This window comes from Lepisma saccharinum, chromosome 17 (genome assembly GCF_977018435.1).
Source record: "Lepisma saccharinum chromosome 17, izLepSacc3.1, whole genome shotgun sequence".
NCBI lineage: Eukaryota > Metazoa > Arthropoda > Insecta > Zygentoma > Lepismatidae > Lepisma > Lepisma saccharinum.
Genome location: NC_139245.1, coordinates 39,920,167 through 39,943,651, shown reverse-complemented (window position 1 = coordinate 39,943,651; position 23,485 = coordinate 39,920,167). Strand labels below are relative to the sequence as shown.

The 23,485-nt window shown below is 43.3% G+C and overlaps 1 protein-coding gene across 1 annotated transcript; it reads left to right on the top strand.

Annotated features, from left to right (window-relative positions):
- Positions 1-20,428: 20,428 nt before the first annotated feature.
- On the top strand, positions 20,429-23,158 carry LOC146001385 (sodium-dependent proline transporter-like). Its single transcript, XM_083138699.1, has 2 exons — positions 20,429-20,659; positions 21,215-23,158. Exons 1-2 carry the CDS (start codon positions 20,429-20,431, stop codon positions 23,156-23,158), a joined length of 2,175 nt encoding a protein of 724 aa, XP_082994825.1.
- The last annotated feature ends 327 nt before the right edge of the window (positions 23,159-23,485 follow it).

The window sequence follows — 23,485 nt, the reverse complement described above, 5'->3', positions numbered from 1 at the left end:
CTTCGCTTCCTCGACTCCCTGAGGTTCCTCCCGGCCAGCCTCGATGCTCTCGCAGGGAAGCTTAGCGACGAGCAAATGCTCATCACCTCCGGAAACTTTCCGAACTTGGACGCCGGCCTCTTCAAGCGTAAGGGGGTCTATCCCTACGAATACATCACAGACCCTTCCAAGTTCGCAGAGACGTCGCTACCTCCCCAGGCGAAGTTCTACAGTCAGCTACGCGGCTCGAATATCACCGACGAGGAATATCACCATGCCCAGTCCATGTGGCGCGAGCTGGGCTGTCGAACTCTCGGGGACTACCACGACGCCTACCTCAGACTTGATGTGACGCTCCTCGCCGACGTGTTCCAGACGTTCCGTGCGACCGCAATGAAGATCTACCAGCTGGACCCTGCCTACTTCTACAGTCTCCCCGGACTGGCGTGGTCAGCCATGTTTCTGGTGACGAAGATCGAGCTGGAGCTTCTTTCGGACGTGGACATGGTGCTGTTTGTGGAACGTGCCGTGCGGGGTGGAATGGTCCAGGTGTCGCAGCGACACTCGCGCGCCAACAATCACCACATGGCCACCGGCTACGACCCCTCACAACCGTCCAGCTACATCATGTACACGGACGTCAATAACCTCTACGGACACTCCATGATGCAGCCACTCCCCTTTAGAGGCTTCGAGTGGGCTGACCTCTCCAACTTCGACGTCGAAAGCTTCGACGATTCGGAACATGGGTTCTTCGCCGAGGTGGACCTAGAGTTCTCCGAGAAGCTGCAGGATTTGTTCAGCGATCTTCCCCCTGCACCCGAGTTCAAGTGTCCACCCGATTCCAACCAGAAGAAGCTCGTCATGGATTTCGAGCCCAAGAAGAATTACGTCCTGCACTACCAGAATCTCCGGTGGTTGATGCAGCGAGGGGTCGCGGTCCACGCAGTTCATCGCATCCTCAAGTTCGAGCATTCTCCGTGGTTGCGTCCATATATTGAAGTCAACACCAAACACCGCACAGCAGCCACGTCCGAGCTTGATAAGGATTTCTTCAAGCTTATGAACAATGCGGTGTTCGGGAAAACCATGGAGAATGTACGGAATCGTATAGATGTGAGGCTAATATCAAACAAAGCACAATGTCGCAGGCTCGTGGCAAACCCGTTATTCAAATCGAGGACCATTTATAATGAACAGCTTGCTCTGGTGCATATGAGGAAGAGCGAGGTGAAGCTCAACAAGCCAATTTATGTTGGCGCCTCAGTATTAGACCTGAGCAAGCTGCACATGTTTCAAATATATTATGGGAAACTACGCCAGCACTATAACGACAATATCAGCCTACTCTACACGGACACGGACAGCTTGGTGTACCACGTTCTCACGGACGACGCGTACGGGGATATAGCCACAGTTCCATCTTTGGTTAACCTCTTCGACACCTCGGGCTATCCCCAGCAAAACAAGTATGGTATCCTGGCCCGCAACAAAAAGGTGCCTGGCAAACTCAAAGACGAGAAGGACGGTGATGTAATTCTCGAGTTTGCAGGTCTTCGCGCCAAGGCCTATGCTATCAAAGCCGAGGGCAGCGTTACCAAGAAGGCCAAGGGTGTCGGCAGACAGGTGGTTCGGGAGCATCTCACATTCGAGGACTTTGTCGATTGCCTCAAGACCAGGTCATCGGTTCTAAGAGCAGAACAGCGCATCCAGAGCGTCGACCATATCATCACCCCAAACAAAGTTAGAAAAATTGCCCTGGATCCCAACGACGACAAGAGGTGCGTTCTCCAATGTGGAATCCACACACTCCCATGGGGACACAACCGTTTGAGAGATGGAAAAAAATGTTACAAATGTCCATAAAAAAAAAAAAAGTGAACCTAACATCAAACTAAAAAAAAATTGAAAGTAACAAAAAAAAAAGTAAACCTAACATCAAACCAAAAATTTGAAGAAAAAAAGTATACCTAACATCGAACCAAAAAAATTTGAAAATAACAAAAAATCTTGCACGTACAAAAAATAAATAACCAGCATGCCTATGAACTTGTTCGGTTTCAAAAAACAGATCATCATGGAAACTGCACCGTCCATACCAGATCATGAAGTCTTACCTTACGTGTTACCTAAACTCAACGGTCTGTTGATCATTCACCTCAACAGCATTTGGACGAAATTGGATGAGGACGTGGGCAAGATGTTTTACGTCTTCAACAACAATTTACATTTCTACGAAATTCCGATCGACGGGAAACTTCGGATCACCGTGAATCCGGAGAACGTAGGCGAAATCAAAATATCTACCGGCAAGAACATTTTTCGAATCAAGCACGACAAAATGTTTTCTAACATGGCATACGATGTTTCTGCAGGAGATTACCTTTACATGGAACTCCTCGGAGATTACGACAAACTCATTCCTCTCTTCGTAGAATTACGAATCGTCTATCCTATTATAAATAACCGTTAACCAAAAATGCCTAACGACATTTTCGGCAACACCAAGCGTGTAGACCACGCAGAAGAGATTCTCATGTTGGACGTTCGTGTTAAGAAGTTGAGGACCGATTTGATTGCTTTGCAGGAGACCTTAAACAAAAGTTTAGAGTCGGAAATCGCTACGCTCCAAACGCAATGTCTCGACCCCATTCTGAAAATCGATTCCGAACTGAAGACGCTGATAAAAAATTATGTCGACGTACCTTCTTACGACAACGTTCAAAATATACAGTTGAGTGTGGATTCGCTTCAAAATGATTTGGCCAAATTACAGCAATTTCAATCGAAAAATGAAGATTTGGAAAAATTGAAACTCGAAATCGAAGAACGAACTTCCGCAATAGAAAAGAATTTCTCTGAACTTCAAACCGTGGTGAACGATATTGATGTAGAACGCTTGCACGTCGTCGTTTCCAAATTACAAGAAGAATTCACCGGCACGTTGGAAGAAATTAAATCCAAGTTACAGACTTTGGAAGATACCATGACGAACCTACCATCGTCGGACGAACTGCAGGTCATCGGTAAAAGCGTCGCGAACATAAAAATTCAATTGGAGGCCTATCAAGATTTCGAACACATTCAAACCACCATCGCTACGCTTCAGGCGTCACTGGAGTTGATCAACGAAGAAATTAAAAATATTCACGCTGAAGCGAGCGCGCTGACGAGCATACAAGACACGTTGAGCACGGTTCAGCATAAAATCGAATATTTAGAAAATTTAAACGTCGAATCCAATCTTGCTCATTTTCATCACGTACTGGACAACATACAGGGTGACTTGGAATCGTTACGGACGAGCGTGCCTTCGAGCGAAGATTTGGAAAAATTGAAAACGGCGGTGACGGCACTATCCGAATCGAGCGACTTCAAAAGTTCATTGAGCGATCTCGAGAGTAGGGTGGCCAATCTCCCCACCTCCAAAGAATTGCACGCTTTGAAAAGAAACATATCTCGAATGCTGAAACGACTAGAAACGGAAACGGCGAACGTGGAACAGATTCGAGACGAAATTAGTTCGCTAATATCGACGCTGCCCACTTCGCAGAGCGTCGCCGACCTTCACACGCAGTTTACAGAGATGCGAAGCATCGTGAACGATCTTACCGAGAAGAGCTCGAAATTGAATCAAGTCGAGAACCTTCAGAACATCGTCGTCAACATCAGAGATCAAGTTGGAGTGCTGGAATCCACGCAGGAATCGACGCTGGCCTCTTTCGGTGCCAAGTTGCAAGAACTCAACGAAAACTACAAGCAGTTGAACGTGGAAGTGAAAATCAAACCGTCGTTTTCTGCCGTAACGGATGCCATAATCGAGCATTTGCTGCCCATCGAAAATAAACTCGGACAAGTTCACAGTAATCTGCTCGGCGTCGACACTAAATTCGCCAAATTGTTCACCTTGCAAGCCATCGAAATCAACAGCGTTCCCAATCAACAGAGAATCTCCACGTTTGTCGAAGGTAACAAACTGTACATGTTACATCCTTATCATCCGTACTACAAGTTTCTCCTCGATGGCACGATTCAGATAAACGAATTTTCGTACTGGTCTCACGGTAGAAAAGCTAGCGTTCCCACCATGACTTTGATATCGAATCGTGGTGTCCAGAAAGCAGGAAACATTCCTCTGGCACGTTGGAACGAAACGCGCAACATATATGAAATACACGAAGACGAAGATCTTACCGTTTTCGACGTGAGTGCCGGCGATAAGCTGATCATTCAAAACACGAGCGAGGTGCCACCCTCTTTGAATCCCATCACGCTGGTGCTTCTCTTGAAACGTAATCTCTAAAAAAATGTCTAGGCAAGCCATCGTCGAAGAATTGCATAAACCTGCACGCCGTAACTACGAACGTCTGGCTGTGGTAACCAAGGGCATCGACGACCTCTGGCAAAGTGACCTCGTGGAGATGAGTAGCGGCAATTTGAAAAACGTACATAAATTGAACAAGGGCAACAAGTACCTTCTCACCGTCATAGACACGTTTTCGAAATTCGCATGGGCTCTACCTTTGAAGGCGAAAACGGGAACGTGCGTCACGGAAGCATTCAAATTAATTTTTCGCGAAAGCGGCGGCAGACGACCACGGTTTCTGCAAACGGACAACGGTAAAGAATTTTACAACGCCGTATTCCAAAAGTTTATTCAAAAACATGGCATTCGACATTATTCGACCTTCAATCACATCAAAGCCAGCATCGTGGAAAGATTCAATCGAACCTTGAAAACACACATGTGGAAACGATTCACGCTTCGGGGAAATTACAAATGGGTCGACATCCTGCCGGAACTCGTCGACACCTATAATGATACGGTACACAGAACGATAGGCATGAAGCCAGCCGACGTTACCAAGTGCGACGAGCAGCGTTTAATTTCTACAGTTTACTGTCCAAAGTACACACCCACGACAAAAAAAGCTAAATACAAAATTGGAGACCAGGTGAGGATCAGCAAATTCAAACGCACCTTCGAGAAGGGGTTCACAAAAAATTGGAGCACGGAACTCTTTACGGTGGTTCGAGTTTTACCTGGAAACCGACACACGTATATAATAAAAGATAGTAGCGGCGAGATTTTGAAAGGAAGATTTTACGAAGAGGAACTCTCTAAAACGAAACACCCCGACACGTACCTCATCGAGAAAGTATTGCGTAGGAAAGGTGACAAACTGTTTGTCAAATGGCTGGGACTTCCGGAAAAGAGTTGGATCGACGCGAACGAAGTGATCTTGTGAGTACGTGGAACGTGGTGAAGCGTCTACCGGATCCGGAAAGTCAAACGAGAAAAAGAAAGAACGGTGAGTTGCTTCCCGAGAGCATCCGCTGTCTGATCGTAGGACCTTCGGGGTGCGGGAAAACGACACTGCTCGTGGACAATTTTCTCCTCGCACCGAATTGGTTAGATTGGAAGAACAGGCACCTGTACGTGTTCTCGAAAAGTTTGGAGCAATCCAAATACCAGCAACTGATGAAACTGTACGATGGTCTGGACATTGCAACGTTCGCCTCGGAAATAAAACCACTCGACGATTGTCGTGAAAATTCAGTCGTTGTGTTCGACGACGCCATCCTGGAAAATCAAAATTAAATTCGCAACTTTTTCACGCAAGGTCGTCACAAAGGAATGGATTGCTTTTACCTAGCTCAAACGTTTTCCAAAATTCCAAAACAGTTAGTACGCGACAACGCTAATTTCATATGTTTGTTTCGTCAAGATCACACCAACCTCAAGCATGCGTACGATGACTACGTAGGCGGAGACATGAACTACAATCAATTTTCGGAAGGCTGCTGCTCTTCTTGCTGGAACGGTGACGATTTCGGATTCGCGACGATCGACATGACGAGGAAACCCAACGACGGAAAATACAGAAACAAAATCAACGACTTTCTAAACGTTGCAACGTTGTGAGAAACGACGTGTATAAATAACGTCATGACGAAACGAAAAATCGAAGACGAAAATCTCAAGCTTCGCGATTACCTCGCGAAACGCTTCAAAGGTTGGAAATCCGAGAATCGCGGATTCTACGAAGAGAAGAAACGTCAGGATCAACCTGTAATCGATGCCATCAGCGGTCTAGGTAAAGAAATTAAAAGTGTCACGGAACAAAATAAAAATTTGATCAACGAACTCGTACCGCTCGCAGCTAAAAGTTATGCCGTACCCACGCCCATTTCGAGCATTCCTTCGACGCCGTTCGAACTGAAGGATGTACCGGCACGACGTCGAGCCATAGGCAGCACGTCGTCGTCTTCGGATAAAATCGAGTTGGGGCCTTTGGCTCGAGACTACCTGAGTACGGGGAAATTCGACAAGGATGAAGTGTTCGGATTGTATCCTAGCATGGAAACCAACAAAGGCGGCGGTGTGGTGTGGAAGATTGGGAAATCGAAGGTGACCTTCGAAGGCAACGACATTAAAGTCAATTTAGGCGACAAGGATAGTTGGACCAGGTATCCCGGTACGGTGGGACTGTGGGAACTCGTCGCCAAAAAGCAGCCGAAAGATTACACCGACGAAGATTACCAAAGTTACAAGGAAATTTTGATCATGACGGATGCCTTGTACCAGAACAACGACGCCTCGCAGAATAGGGTGAAATCGAGCAGCGGCGAGAAGTACAGGAATCTCATCAAACCGATTTGGAACCAGGTCAAAACAGGCAGCGGCGTCAAACGCTACAACACGTTACCCAAAGAATTCGTTTGGGTGGACGACGTGAGGAAGCTCGTGGACCGATTGTTGGTGATAGCCGGCGAAGAGAATGCAGGCAACCGTAATTTCTACAACGAGAAGGTTGGCATCGTGGACATGATCAGCACGAAACTTTCCAACTTCATCGTGAACGAGGACAAGGGCATAGGTTACCTGATCAAAATCATCAACACGCTACCTCCGAGATTCTGGAACGTGGCCGAAGGAAAAGGACTCGTGAACGACATCATCAACAAGTTACCTTTCGAGATGCATCTACCTGGCTACCAGTACTGCGGACCGGGTACCAAACTCGAGAAAAGATTGGAGAGAGGAGACAAGGGTGTGAATCCGTTGGACGCCGCATGCAAAGATCACGACATCGCTTACAACACCACGCAGACGGATCTGGATGCACGTCACGAAGCAGACAGAAAGTTAGAGCACGCAGCTTTCGAAAGGTTCGTGAGCAGAGACGCATCGCTGGGTGAACGGGTCGCCGCACTGGGTACCACCATCGCCATGAACACAAAACAAAAATTGGGGTGGGGTATATAAATAACATACAGTAAAAAAAAAACAACATGGCTTGCATAACTGATTTGCCGCACGAACTACTATCTAAAATATTCAAAAAGGTAGTTAACGGAGATGTTAATAAACTTGTGATCATAGCTAAAACGACGCCGGCATTTCACATGGGATGCGAAATAGTTCTCAAGGACCATCTTCGGGAGATCAGCGGCCTGAGGTGCGGTGATCTCAACATTCTGCTTTTGGCTGCAGGGGAAAAATTAAACGATAGGTTAGATGAATTGCACGAGGCAAGGCAGGGAAGAAGACGGTACACAGTAGATTGGCGCAAGTCTAAGCAGGAGACGGAAGATATCATTACGCACATCATCGCGTTTTCCGAAGCACGGACTTTCTTCCTCTGTTAAAAAAATAATAATATATATACGTGTAAAAAAAAACTTGATATATAAATAACACACATCGTGAAAAAAAATAATCTTCGGTATATATAAATAACACACATCGTGAAAAAAAACAATTAAATTTCTCTCTAACACTCTGAAATTTTTTTTGATATGACGACTGAAAAAATGAGTGATCTCCAAGCATTAAAACAAATGCTAAATTTGTCAGTCGAGTATGTAAAAATTCGGGAATTGAAAGTCGACAAACCTTACACGATAACTTCCGGTTCAATCGTTTCTACCCAGTATGGTCCCAAGGTACGCCTGTTGCTCAACGCACAATAAAGTCTATTTTTACCAGATCGATACGCTAACATGTTATCCGACGAGAAGCTATCTATTTTAATCGAAAACAAAACTCGAATCGTGTACAAGGGGACAAAGGAACTTCTTGGCAAGAAAACGAAGCACGTAATAGAATTTGTGTAACGACTGCGAGGCCTTGAAAAAAAATCCCAGAACATTTATATATAAATAACATACCGTAAAAAAACTACACAAGAAAAAATCTCAGAATATATATATAAATAACATACCGTGGAAATAACACATAGAGCATCAACATGAAGCCCAAGGGTGTCGTGTACCAGATACCATACTCCAATCTAAAAAATCTAGGTGCCCTCGATGGGTTACTCACCAAGAAACAACGCGAGAAGAAACGTTCTTGCTTGTCGAAAGGACACGGAATGAAATTGCTGCTCAGCACACCTCAATTGAGACGCTTGCAGCGTTCGCGGAAACAGCAAAAAATCGGAGGTTTCATATTCAGCATCCCGGCCATCCTAGCAGCATTGGGGGCCGTTGGAAGTTTGGCCGGCGGAAGTGCCGCCATCGCGAAAACCGTCATCGACTCGAAGAAGAACAAGGCCGAGTTGGAAGAACAGAAACGTCACAACCTGGCCATGGAGAAGAAAGGAGGAAAGGGCGTGATGAAGAAGTTTAAAAAAAAGAAACGGCAGCACTCACCAACCGAGACATTGAATCTCTGATCGGACCGTTACAAATCAAACACTTCAGAGGAGTTTTCATGTCCGACTCGTTACCTTCAAGCGTTAAAAGAAGAGAATGTGGAGTAGTCAACTTGGACAATCAAAAAAATCCAGGCACGCATTGGATATGTTACCACAAAAACGACAATGATAAAGCATTCGTTTTTGATTCTTTCGGAGGTGTTCCACCTACAAATTTAGTCTATTATCTGAAAACGAACAAAACCTCTATATACTACAACGACGAACGCATTCAAGATTTCGGAGACGTGAACTGCGGTCATCTCTGCCTCTCCGTGCTCGCGTTTCTCTCTAAAATAAATAACCCTACGATCGAAGATTTCCAGAAAGCACTGTGGAACCTGAAACAGCATCGCGACAATGGGCGTGTTTCATCTCACGAGCGAATCTTCAATCTTGAAACTCACGCTGCACGACGACATCGTCTATCCTAAATCCGTGGCTCTGCGTGCATTCTACAGCATGTACCTCATACCTAACGTTACGCAGCACAACAACAAAATTAGCGTCGGAAACGAACACATCGTCGTCACGCCAGGACAATACAATCTTTCCACTTTGCAAGCTCAATTACCCAAAGGCACATACCTTTCTCAAAATTCGGTCACGCACAGAGTGGAAATCCTATCCGCGACGGAGACCGTGGACCTGGGCACCATGGGAGAACTTTTAGGTTTCGAGAACAACCACCCAAAACTCGAAGCTGGCATCAAGCACGTAGCAACCAACATTCCTAAATTCTTGGCCATAGAGACTCTGAACGTACACTGCAACGTGGCCGAAGGCATGATCACGAAATCTTCGGACGGATTATTAGGAAGTCACAAGCAGACGGGAATTATAGCCACTTTCAAACCAAGTTCCGAGTTCATGGAACCGATCATCTACACGCCCTCTTCGCCGATCTATTTTCCAGTATGTCGCAACCGCATAGACGACATAGAGTTGGTGGTGACGAACGAGAAAGGAGACGTGGTGGATTTCGCAGGTGCCACTACGACGGCCATCGTGGAGATCAACGTATAATAAATAACCATACATGTAAAATGGAGCAAATCGAAAGTTACGAATTGCAGTCTTTCCCTCCCAACCGTCGCACGTTCGCCAATCTGAACGAAGCGAACAGGGAGATCGAATACGACGTGGACGTAGGCGACGGGTTCATTCATCCTCACAGAGCGGACCTTTATCTTTAATTCGACGTGGTGAAGAAGGAAAGCGGAGACGCGTTTCCTGCAGCAGCAAACTTGATACTCGTGGACAACTTCGTGCCTCACCTGTTCTCGCAGGTGGAGGTGAGGAAACACAACACCGTCATCGACAGAATAGATTATCCAGGCATCACGTCGACGGCAGTGGGAACGTTGAAATTATCCAAAACGGACGCAGCGTACTACCAGGCCGGGGGATTCGAAGCCGGGACCAAAATATCGACGAGAAGTCACACGGTGCTCTTTCCCATGCGTCTGCTGCCTGGTTTCTTCTCGGACTACAAGGAGATCATGTGGAAGGGAGGACTGAGGATCACGTTTCGAAGAGCGGCCAACGACAACGACGCACTGATGCGATACGCTACTTTGGGTCCGGACGGCACCACGCCGATAGCCAACACTTTACCCGAAGCAGCGAAATGCGTCATCCGGAGCATGGAATTGAGAATGCCGGTGGTGGAATACGAAACGAACTACGCCCTCAAGTACAAAGCGGAGATCTTGAAAAGTCCGCAGGTGCCGATTCACTTTCACGGTTACCAGTGCGTGCAGAAGATGGCGTCGGGAAGTCACATGGAATTCGACGTGACGACGCAGTTCAACAACATACAGTTCGACATGCCAGATTTCGTCGTAGTGCTTTTTCAGACCGGGAGGGACAAAAATCAGGAAAAAGATTCCAGCAAGTTCGACGACTGCAAGATCAAGAACGTTTATCTGAAGAACGGTAGGAACGAAGTGTTCCCGCGCGAGAATTACAACCTCGACGTGACCAAAAACGATTACCTCAAACTTTACGAAGCGTTCTCGGCTTACAAACGCGTGACCGAGGGAAGCGTGGACATGTACTACACGCCCAGCGAATTCAAAGCACGGAGACCCATGACCGTCATCAACACATCTAAGAGAAAGAAGGTTGTGGTCAACGATCGAACCAACATCAAGGTCGTCTGCGAGTTCCACGATGCCTTGCCCGAGGATACCCTATGCAGTGTCATCCTGATTGCAGAGAAGTCCTTCGCCTACGACGTGAAGAACGAGAGGGTCACAGAGCAGTTTTAACAGGCTTTTTTACATTTTTTTTCTTGCACAATAAGGAATTTTTTGTACTAGAACAATCAGTTACAATAGCACAATACAAATTTCACTAGTTCAGATCAGTTACAAATGTCAATTTTATTAGTTATCAGTTACAATATCTTTTTTTTGCACTATAGCACGAGAGACAAATCAGAATTTGCACAAAATTTGTTGTTGTTTTTACACGTGAAAATTAACAATAAAATTCTTTTTTTTATCGTTTAAGATGCTGTCGAAACATCAAAAACACATACACACACACTAGAAAAAAAGCATGCAACTTTATTTGTAACACACACATATTCTCCATCTTCATCAAGAAAAATATTATAATAAACATAATTATTTTTATCTATATCTCACAATAAAACTCTATATCCAAAAATATCACAACATCAAATAACACTAGAGTCGTTAGTACACGTTGCATGTATTACGGAGGTCCTCTGTAGAGTTTCATGGAAGTTTGAGAAAAAAAACAAAACACGTGAAACTCTACAGAGGTGCGGTTGTAGATAACCGCAGCCGTTAGAAAACCTTTACTTTTTTGGCTGGGCACCACGCACCCTGGCGAGGTTATATGGGCCAGGTATCCTAAAAAACAACAATTATTATTTTGTTTGTTTGTTTGCGTTACAATACACGCGCGCGCGTGTGTATGTGTGTGTGTGTGTGTGTGTGTGTGTGTGTGTGTGTGTGTGTGTGTGTGTGTGTGTGTGTGTGTGTGGCACATCGTTCCCCCGAGAGAGAGAGAGGTTTACAAAGGTCACGATATACAAACATTGCCAGAGTTAAAAAATTACGATATGGCGCATTCGCTCATTACTGTTGCCAGCTATAAGTTTTTCTCTCTCTCTAGCCCTTGCCAAGTAAAAAAAAAAGTGTAGGTAGGAGTTGGTAACACTGCGAGAAAAACCTATAGCTGGCAACAGTAATGAGCTCATGCCTTACAAGAGAAAACCATTAAGGCGATTTTTACTTTCTGGCGTTGAACCCGTACAGTATTACCATCCAACCATCTCTCTCTCTTTCACGGCACTGCCGGCTCTCCTTGTTTAGTATATGTAGGTTGGCAAAAATTGCTTTATGCACTGTAAAGCAAACCTCAAGCAAAGTTGCCAGCTTCTTGCTTTAGGTTAGGTTAGACAAAAAAAAGCTGTAGGTAGGCTGTCGGTTGTTTAACTCTTCCCTCTCTCTCTCTCCTCTCTTTTTTTTGTAAAAGACTATGGCAAAAGTACCAGTAGGTTGGCAACCTTGTTTTATGCACTGTAAGGCAAGCCTTAAGCAAGGTTGCCAGCTCCGTGCTTTAGGTTAGGTTAGACAAAAAAACCTTGGTGATTTTTTTCGAGTAAAATGTTGGTAAGACTGTGTCCGAAAATAGGGGGGGGTTTATGCCTTACAAGAGCAAACCATTAAGGCAAGCCCCACCGAGCTTTACTCTCGGGCGCAGTGTTGGCAACACTGCGAGCAAAAATTGCCAGCTCCTTGCTTTAGGTTAGGTTACCCCAAAAACCTTGGTGATTTTTTCGAGTAAGGAGTTGGCAACACTGCGCCCTCTTGTGAGGATTATGCCTTACGACACAAATCCATTAAGGCGATCCTCAATAGATGGCGCAGTACTCCCCAACCTGCACTACTTTCCATTCCAGGATGAAACCTTTAACACATTTAACAAGATAGAAATGTTATACAAAAATTATACAATTGTTCTACAGTTACAGTTTTAAAAATTAAAATAAAACATTATAATATATGCAGTGTTATATAATTACAAAGTGCAAGACTAACAAGGGAGGTTATTTAAGTGCCCCCCCCGATTTCCATGAAACTTCGCAGGTGTATAGAGGAACCCAAAGGAAGAAATACGTGTTTTTTTTGTTTCGGCTAAAAAACTGTTCTAGGGGGCAACCACCCCCCTCAAATGTCAAGATGAGGACAAATTGAAGTAAGGATCTGACCCCTGTGTCCCCCTCCGATTTCCATGAAACTTGGCAGGTGTATAAAGGGACACAAAGGAAGAAATACGTGATTTTTTTGTTTCGAATAAAAAAACTGTTTTAGGAGGCACCCCCCCCCCCCTCAAATGTAAAAATGAGGACAAATTTAAGTTGGCATTTGACCCCTGTGTCCCCTTCCGATTTCCATGAAATTTGGCAGGTGCATAGAGGCGCCCTATGCCCCCTGTTTCTTCCTATGCCATATTTACGTGGTTTCTGGGTCCGATCCCCACTTCAATTTCTCCTCATCTTCACATTTGAGGGGGGGGGTTGCCCCCTAAAACATTTTTTCAGCTGAAACACAAGAACACGTACTTCTTCCATTAGGCGCCTCTATACACCTGCCAAGTTTCATGGAAATCGGAGGGGGAGACTTAGACCTCCCTTGTAAGTGTATTAATCACAAATCGCGCACGCGCGCATACACACTATATATATATGTGTGTGTGTGTGTGTGTGGGTGTGTGTGTGTGTGTGTGTGTGTGTGTGTGTGTGTGTGTGTATTAGCAGGTAACATTATGTTACGAGGGTCACTGTTTATATTTTGAGCCTTGGGAACACTGATTCAAGTTAGGCGCGATTTGACGTTTGCACGAAATCGTCTGGCATTATTGACCATAACGTACTTCAAATGTTTTGTCAATAGCTTCATTTGTGTTGTTTATGTTGCCTTGGAGATTGGGCGACAACAATAAAATGGAATTAACTCGTGAACATTTTCGTGTGATGATTTTTTACGATTTTCGACGTGGATTATCAAGACAAGAGTGCATCGATCAACTTACTTCCACATTTGGCGATGAAGCCCCATCCTTTGCCACTGTGAAATGCTGGTATAACGAATTTAATCGTGGCCGCCATTCACTCACCGACGAGATTCGCGAAGGTCGTCCAAAATCAGTTGTTGTTCAAGAAAAGGTTGAATGCTGTGCAAAACCTAATACTGCAAGATCGTCATGTGACATACTGTGAGATTGAGGCAACCATAGGCATTAGTTCCACCAGCATACATAAAATATTACATGATCATTTAGCTGTGAGAAAGGTATGTTCTTGTTGGATCCCACACAATTTGACAAAAACTCAAAAAGACGCTCGCGTCAATTGGTGCAAACAAATGCTCAATAAATACAATCGTGGTGTTTCAAAAGACGTATATAAGATTGTAACAGGTGACGAATCATGGATATATGCATATGAGCCGGAACGTAAACAGCAGTCGACTGTGGGTGTTTCAAGATGAACTCAATCCAACAAAAGTTGTTCGCGCTCGAAGCACATCGACACAAATGGTCGCCTGTTTTTTCGGGAAAACTGGTCATGTGGCAACTGTGCCTTTAGAGGAACGTAGAACGGTCAACTCTGAATGGTACATAAGAATTTGTTTGCCAGAGGTCTTCGGTCAAATACGGAAAGCAAACAAACGCCGTCGGATCATTCTTCATCAAGACAATGCCAGCTGTCACACATCTCGTCTAACAACCGACTTTATGAACAGTCAAAAGATCGAATTGATGGGACAGTCCTGATTTGACACCCAATGACTTCTTCTTGTTCCCGAATGTCAAGAATAAATTGCGTGGACAACGATTTTCGTCGGTGGAAGACGCCGTTGATGCGTTCAAAAACCATATTATGGAGGTGTCTCAAGAAGATTGGAAAAACTGCTTTGACAAATGGTTCGAACGAATGCAAAAGTGTATTGACCATAAAGGAGAATACTTCGAAAAACAATAAAGCAGTTTTCAATGCCAAATTCCTGTTATTTCATTGTTAGGCTCAAAATGTAAATAGTGACCCTCGTATAAACACATTCTTACTTTCCAAAGAAGCGCTCATGTGGGATGGCAAAACGGATCCGGATCCGTTTGGAACCGGATCCGAAAAATTTTAAGATCCGGATCCTAAGAATCCGGATCTGGCCATCCCTATTCTAGTCGTCCACTCCTTCATAGTAGAACATTAACAAATACCTTTCTTGGCAGCAGAGGGTCAGTATAAACAGTAAACAATCAGATCTCCTAAATATTGAAAGCGGAGTTTACCAAGGTTCTGTTCTTGGTCCTTTCCTTTCTAACATTTATGTAAATGATCTACCCAGCTTCATACCCCATAAAACAGTTTTGTATGCAGATGATACTACTTTCCTCACAATTGGTAATAATAAATGCATACTTGAAGAACTGGACAAAGAAGTAGAAGAGAAGTCCACTTTCTGGTTTGAAACTAATCAATTGACTGTTAATCAAAACAAAACAGAGAAAATAATATTCACCCTAAATAATGACATTGAATGTACCTCAGTAAAGCTTCTTGGTCTATATCTAGATTCAAAATTATCGTGGGATGTGCAAACGAACAAATTATGCTGCAAACTGGCCAGAGTTATCTTCTTATTAAATAAACTTAGATCCTGCGTAAGTGAAAAATTATTGGTACAATCTTATTATGCCTTTGTTCATAGCCATTTAACATATGGGGTTTTATTATGGGGTAACTTATCAAATGCTGGCAATGTATTCATTTGGCAGAAAAAGGCAGTAAGAAATATGGCTGAAATATTCAACCAATCTGTTTCATGCAAACCTCTTTTAAAGCAATATAAAATAATGACTGTTCCATGCCTATACATATTTAGCTGTCTAATGTTTATCAAAGAAAATATTCATAAATTCAACATAAGGCAATCTATACACAGCAGTGGCGGCTCGTGGTGATCCAGAGTGGAGGGGCGATAGCTCACAAATTTGCTCTATCGATTTGCTTTATTTTCCTTCGCCTTTTGTGTCACATTTGGCTAATTTGCGAAGATGGGGATGAGTGATATGATGAAATTGATGAATGGACACTCACAAAATCCATGCCCAGGCCGGGATTCGAACACGGGATCCCTGGCGTCGTAGCGCGATGTGCTAACCACTCCGCCACGGGGGCCGGCACAAATTTGCTCTACTAGTAATGCGAGTTTAAATGATGAATTTCGTATAACAGCCAACGTGATAAGAAATTGATACGTTCGTGTTTATCGAATATCATGTTTTACACGTTTTAAATTAATAATTATTTAACAGTAATGCGAAGAAGAAGGAAGAAGAAATAGAATTTTAACAGATTTAGTCGTTTAATAGTGGGGAAAATTCAGAAGAAGGGATATTAATTTTTACACAACTTGATAAGCACAATGACGAATATTTACGTGCATTAATCGTGAAAATTCCTAGTAAAAAGTTGCACAGAAAATGTCTCCTGTCCACCATGACTAATTGATAATAATTGATAATAATTGAAATAGGGCACCAAAATAAATATCTCACTGGAAAGGTGATATCTGCTTTACCAGAAGCTCTAAAGTAAAAACTTCAACGCGAAATTTGCGAGTGAACTCACGACCTCCCTTCTTTGACACTTGCTCTAGATTCAAATTCGGACTAGATTTTTTGTTTATTTTTTCATCCAGACTTCCAGACTTCTGGTAGAAAAACTTCGCAGCAAGAATTTCTCCACACTGTTCATCGCGACAAATGCACAACTACCGAAAAAGCTTCACTTCATTTTTCCATGGAAAACGAAGAGTCGTTTGATTGCTTCGGGGTTGCCAGACAATATTGCCAAATTTTAAGAAATTTGTAGTTTACAGGTTCCTGTAGCGACTCTTGGTGAGTTTAGATGACGAGTTTTTAATTTATTTAACATCCGCCTTGAAAAGAAATTGGAGAACTTTGTCATATTATCAGGAATTTTTTCAAACGTGCTAATCAAAACATGTATTTAAATCTACATAATGTACTTCACATCATTGTAATCCAAATGTACTTTTCACTAAACACAGAAAAAATACAACGCATATATACGATAATTTTGCGTGTAACAAGAATCTATAGCCGACTTCCGTGGCTAGCATACCGCATTACAAAGCCAGGGCTCCTGGGTTCGAATCCCGGCATGGGTACGTGTGTTCTTTGTGAGTGCCCCTCCATCAATGTCATTATATCATCACTCATCCTCATCGTCGTGATTACCGAAAAGCAGCAGAAAGCGACGGTAAATAATAAAAATCAAGCAAGAATCTGTACATTTTCAGTTATCGACATTTTCTTTCCTCATTTGACATTGCGTTATTTATTGCTCTACTCTTATGTCATAAGTTAATAAGATTATGGAATACAGAATGATTTTTTTGAACGGTTGGTAATTTTCTTTCTTACGTTAACTTCATTGCTTCTGGCAACTCTTCATTGTTTACCGTTCTCCGGAGAGAGGGCCAGTATCGCCTAGGGGGTGGTTTTCGGACGACAAACCCTCCGTCCTCCCAGCGACAGATCAGGCGCGTGTTATTCCCACAGTTCCCTCACCTCTTTCCCCTCGCGACCGCGCCTGAGAATGCTCTATGTCTCGTAAAGTGTGAGGACGGCGCCCCGCCACATTTCTCTCCAAGTTCCGTATTCCCCCGCACGGTGGCGTGCAAACTTCGCAATTGTCGCGGAAGAATGAATACAGAACCGACTAACCAACGATCTATAAGCAATGGAATATTTGCAATTCAGACAATGTAAAAGCTAACTGTAATGTTTGTTCACTTGCGGTTGCACACGGCAGTGCGGCGTCCGTATCGTCCTTATGACCGGCCGCCCCTGCCTGTAACAAAAGTTCAGGGATGATGCGTAGGGAGACAAAAGCATCAACACGAGATAACGAAGCCCAGTCCGAAAACGCCCCAGTCAAGAGTTATAAATCAAAACCGTAGTTGAAAGATAGAAGGTTCTATGGATGTGTTATAGGGGATGTGTTACAATATGCTAGTATATAAATTATGTCTGAACATGAAACACTCATGTAAACTTCGCAGACAAAACAAAGTTACTGAGATGTTGAATTTTAACACCGAAGAAAGAGAACATGACAACATGAAGTATTGAATATTTTCACAGAGGTCCACCCATTTTTCTTTCACTAAAATTCAAGAACCCATTTTGGAATTGAATCATCGCTTCCTTTGTTATTTAAATATGTGAAGTTTTATATTAATTATAATAATTACATACATGACCATCAATAATAAAAAAAAAACAATAATTGGACGTGTGTCACACATACATTTTATCATTGAGCAGACTTTCAGCATAGTAATTATAATAATTACAAAAAATTACCATAATTACCAACTAACTGTACACTGTTACTGTTATGATACTAGTGGTAGCGTGTTTCTATGAAAGATGTAAGGCTTTCTTAGATAAACCTGATCTGAATATTGGATAAAGAAACCCCAAAGATATTTTAACTAAATAGAATCTATTTGAATGTAAGTCATGCATGGGCTTACTCAATTTCAAACACAAAATGCACACACTCTATGTTAACAATAATAGCATATGTATGTATTACTTAATGAAAATTCTCATTTATACTGTAACTCGATCCGACGATCCTTTAGTCTGAACACCTCAATCACGTCGTCGTAGAATCGGGAGTTTCTGGTCAATTTCTTTAGCAGCTCCCTTTCAATGGATATCAGTCCCAAGTCAGATTTCCTTGCCTGAGTCTTGTGCTGCGTTGAAATGTATGAATCCTCTACAGTGCAGAAAACTACTTTTCCACCGACGAGCTTGAGGCAGGAACAGTGAGGAACAATTCTGTTAGTTTGTACACTTGTTCAACAGTTTCATTCAAATGGGTAGTACGCAGGTACTCATGAAGTTCAAACACACTCTTTACTCGATATTCGGCTTCAGAATATATTACCTGTAGCTCAACTTTCAACTGGTAGCAATTGACAAATTTCGCATACAGCTTAGTTAAGGACACAAACTCTTCTTCTGGAAAAGCCATGTCATATTTTTATTCTTATTATTCTTTTTCTTTCACTAAAAAGCCATTCGTGGGAAATGAGTAGGATACAATTTGCAAATTCAAATGCATTTGAGAATATTACTCATTATCATGGTTACGATATTTGCGCACATTTTGAAAAGCATATCAAGCAACTTAGTCAAAGGAAAGGTAAACAAATCTGTAAATCATAACGCTAAGTATTACGCGTATGCTTTTAACATTACGGGCAACTGGGATGCACGCACCTAACTTTGCGGGCGCTGCCGGATCTAGGATTGCCAGACATTCCTCTTTTATCTTTAACTTCGCTGCTTCTAATGAAGGTAATATCCAACATTAAACCATTAATGAAGGTAATATCCAACATTAAACCATCTCTTTGTGAACTTAATAGTTAGTTTACACATTTAAAACGACACCCGTTTTGTTAGCTACACCTCCCGTCAAGCATTGTTGAAGCAACACGGGAGTCGATTTTCTTGGTTCTCTTCCGACCGTGGCAAACAGACGCAGCGGGGACAGAAATCTCGCCAGTTAGCACCTACTGGTAACGCGCCTTACAGTGCGTGAGAATCGGGGCGCCCTGTCATTGGTTGAGAAGGTACTAAGTAAGCAAACACACCCACCATGGGCGAGTCCAAATCATTTCTTCCATTCACCTACACGTAAGTCCTCTGAAGAAGCTTTACAGAGAAACAACTCGAATCAAAACAAGTCCTCAATTGTTTCGTTAAAAGTTCTACTTGAACTCTGATATTGCTATGTGTGTTGAAGCGATAAATACGGGAATGAAATACGTTTTCTTCAATAATTTCAACTTGTAAGGTGGACTTGCAAGCCTTACGTGTTGAACACACATCCCAAGAGGGAGGCTTGGTAGGCCAATCACGTCATTTTTACCTCCTATGCATGTTACCTGATGATATGGTGAAATTGATGAAGGGACACTCACAAACAGCATCGATACCCAGGTGGGGATTAGAACCCGGGACCAGTTTTCTGTTAAGTACACCTTGTGGCCAGATAGGCTAATCGGGACTGGATCTGCAGTTCAAAATGGTGCACGAAACACTGCAATGTTCCTTCGCCGGAACCCCTTGATTACGAGATGATGTCAGAAATGACTTTACACAAAATTAACTTGATTATGCAACTTCTTCAAACGTATTAAGCAGATTTATATCTGACTATTTGTAGATAAGCCGAACTAATACATACACGTCAATCAGAAATAACATTCTTAAAACATTTGTGTGAGTGTATATATGTGTGTATTTCGGATTTAGGGTTTGGAACTGGAAGAAACTTCCTGTAAACTGAAAAGACAAAATTCTGTTCAAGCCACTGTCACCGATTGAGAAAACTTGAAACTTCACCTTCTTTATACTTTCTCCAAATTAACACTTCGAAATATTGGAAGACATCCCAATTATCTTGCACAGGAAAGGAGCAATGCCATGGATATTATTGATTGTTGATGTTTTAAAAATCGGTAAAGAGTTTCCATGGAATTAGTGCAGCGAAAAAATTAATTAGCACTATACGCATATTTTGCCATTAGCAAGAAAAAGAATAAAAAAAGAATAGATATTCACGATCAAAAGAGATAAAAGACAGTGACGTTATGGATAACACGTCAAGTGATGAGCAACCTCTGCCAAATATCGAAGAGAGCGAGTTGGATAGAACCGTAACTGATGAAGCTGGGCCAGCAATTGAGACAGAACCTTCTGAAGCAATTGAGACCGAACCTTCTGGAGCAATTGAGACCGAATCTTCTGAAGCAATTGAGGCCGAATCTTCCGAAGCAATTGAGACCGAACCTTCTGGAGCAATTGAGGCCGAATCTTCCGAAGCAATTGAGACCGAACCTTCCGAAGCAATTGAGACCGAATCTTCCGAAGCAATTGAGACCGAACCTTCCGAAGCAATTGAGACCGAATCTTCCGAAGCAATTGAGACCGAACCTTCTGAATCAATTGAGACCGAACCTTCTGGAGCAATTGAGACCGAATCTTCTGGAGCAATTGAGACCGAACCTTCCGAAGCAATTGAGGCCGAACCTTCTGAATCAATTGAGACCGAACCTTCTGGAGCAATTGAGACAGAATCTTCTGGAGCAATTGGGACCGAATCTTCCGAACCTTCTGAATCAATTGAGACCGAACCTTCTGGAGCAATTGAGACCGAATCTTCTGGAGCAATCGAGACAGAATCTTCCGAAGCAATTGACGCCGAACCTTCTGAATCAATTGAGACCGAACCTTCTGAAGCAATTGAGACCGAACCTTCTGGAGCAATTGAGACCGAACCTTCTGGAGCAATTGAGACCGAACCTTCCGAAGCAATTGAGGCCGAACCTTCTGAAAGCCCACTGAGAAAATGCAAATCGAAATTGGTTCCCCTCAAGAGATGCCGACAGAGTCTCTATGTTGAAGATGACGAAGATGAAGTAGACGTTCCTCCCAGAGTGGTGACGTTTGCAGACGTCGTCGAGGAGTACTCCATCAGCGATGACTCACGGTCAATAATCTCCGTGCTTCCAGTCCGACTGGAGACCAGAAGCATCACGTTGATGGAACCCGACGCACATCCCAGAGAGGCCAAGAAGTACTTGAAACGAATGGAGATGTTATTCTACTACCTCATCCCATGTATCGGCATCGGAGGCGTCTTCAGATTCCCCTACATGTGCTACATTCATCGAGGGGGAGCCTTCCTCGTCCCGTATCTGCTTATGATCCTTCTTTGCGGAATACCCATGTTCCACTTGGAGACAGTTATTGGGCAGTTCACAAACAGCGGATACATCAAAATGTTTGGTGCGGCTCCCATAATGAATGGAGCTGGATATGCAACAGTGATCCTCAATATTTTCCTGTGTGCGTACGCAAGCGTCATCGGCAGTTATTGTATTTTCTTCATGGTCTATCCCGTGAGCCAACTTATCGACTGGAGTGCATGCCAGTACTCTTGGAACGATGAAAACTGTACCGAGGTGAGAAATAGTGGCTTGGCAACCTTATCGGTGGCTCTGCAGAGTCCGTCGGAACAGTACCTCAACAAATTCGCTCTCAGAACATCGGCCAGTATTGATCAGCCTGGAGGACTCGTGTGGGAGCTGTTGACGTTCCATCTCTTGCTGTACGCTTTGATCATTGCTTGTTGCTCCATCGGCTGGAAAAGAATTCGAATAAGTTTCTATTTTCTTATGCCGCTTGGATACGTAGCCATGGTAGTGATGATACTCCGTGCAGTCACTCTCCCTGGAGCAACGAACGGGCTTATAGCGTACTTGGTGCCTGACGTGAACGAATTTCTTAGCGTCAAAACATGGGTGGACGCTGCAGTGCAAGCACTGTTCACCGTCGGTGCAGGACTAGGAATGGCGGTTCATCGAGCACGGTTCAACTACGTGAACAAGGACTGTTCGTGGGAAGTGTTCTGCGTTCCTGCTCTAAGCACAGTGGTCAGCATCATCTTTGGACTCACCCTATTTTGTGGTTTGGGATATTTGCAGGCGCAGACAGGTATTCCCATGTTCTCTTTGGCAAAGGACGGACCAGCAGCTATGTTCTCAATATATCCTGCAATGATAGCCACCTTCCCCTTTCACCAGTTATGGCACGTGATCCTTTTCCTCTCTCTTGGCTTTATTACGCTCTCTTGGATAGTAATACAGCTGGACGCATTGCAGTGGAGTTTGTTAGACTTACACCCTGCACTGAAGAAGGAAAGAAACTTTCGCATCACAGTGACGACATTCTTACTGCTCATAGGCTCGGCACTGTGCCTTCGAGAGAATGGTATCTATTGGATGAAACTTCTCGATAACCACGCAACGCTAACGATAGTCATCATTTGCCTCATGGAACTGCTTGCTTTTGTATTCATATTCGGCTTGAAAAACTACGCAAAACTTCTTGGTTTTGTTTACGGTGCAAAGACTATTAATGTATTGTGGTGGTTGTGTTGGATTTTCTTGACTCCCGTAACACTGCTCGCTGTCGTTTGTGCCTTCGTGATCTACAACGAAAGGATTTCGTACGGGACAGAACCGTTCCCCCTTTGGACTGTAATAGCAGGGTGGATAATAACGTTCCTACCAGCATTTTTTTTACCAGGGTACGTTATATTGAAGGTATTAACCACGGAAGGAAAGCTTGTAGAAAAGTTACAAAATCTAGTCCGTGCATCTACTCACTTCGAACCAGAGAATGAAGCGGATGCGAATCGCTGGCTCGACTTCTGCAGACTGTATTCGCCCAACAACAGCTTTGCGGATCGTGTATTATCGTTATTCTCACGGCGTTCACGTGATGTTGACGTTGAAAGTGGAGTAGCGACTGTATAATTTGCTTTCGTGTAGTGTACATATATAATTTCTTACAATGTATTCAAAATTTTAAAAATACAAATACTAAATGAACTTGTGTGAGTAAAAAGTAATTTTCCATGCAAATTTAACATGAAGATGTTCAAACTTCACATTGTAATCCATATTAAGGTTTACCTGTAGACGCTCCTAACAATAGAAATGGTAATTCAATATGTGCCGTGGAAGCATCTTTCTCTGTTCGTAGTTTCGTCTGTTCCAGAAAAACGTTTCTAAAACCGGTTTTTAAAAATACTATATCTTTCAAATAATCATAAAATTCTGAAGAAATAAAAACAGCAAATC

Bases quoted from the DNA above. Each gene is read 5' to 3' on its own strand.
- LOC146001385 (XM_083138699.1), top strand. From the start codon at position 20,429: ATGGATAACACGTCAAGTGATGAGCAACCTCTGCCAAATATCGAAGAG. The intron at 20,660-21,214 runs GCAATTGAGACC...GTTCCCCTCAAG, and splicing joins TTGAGGCCGAATCTTCCGAA to AGATGCCGACAGAGTCTCTA.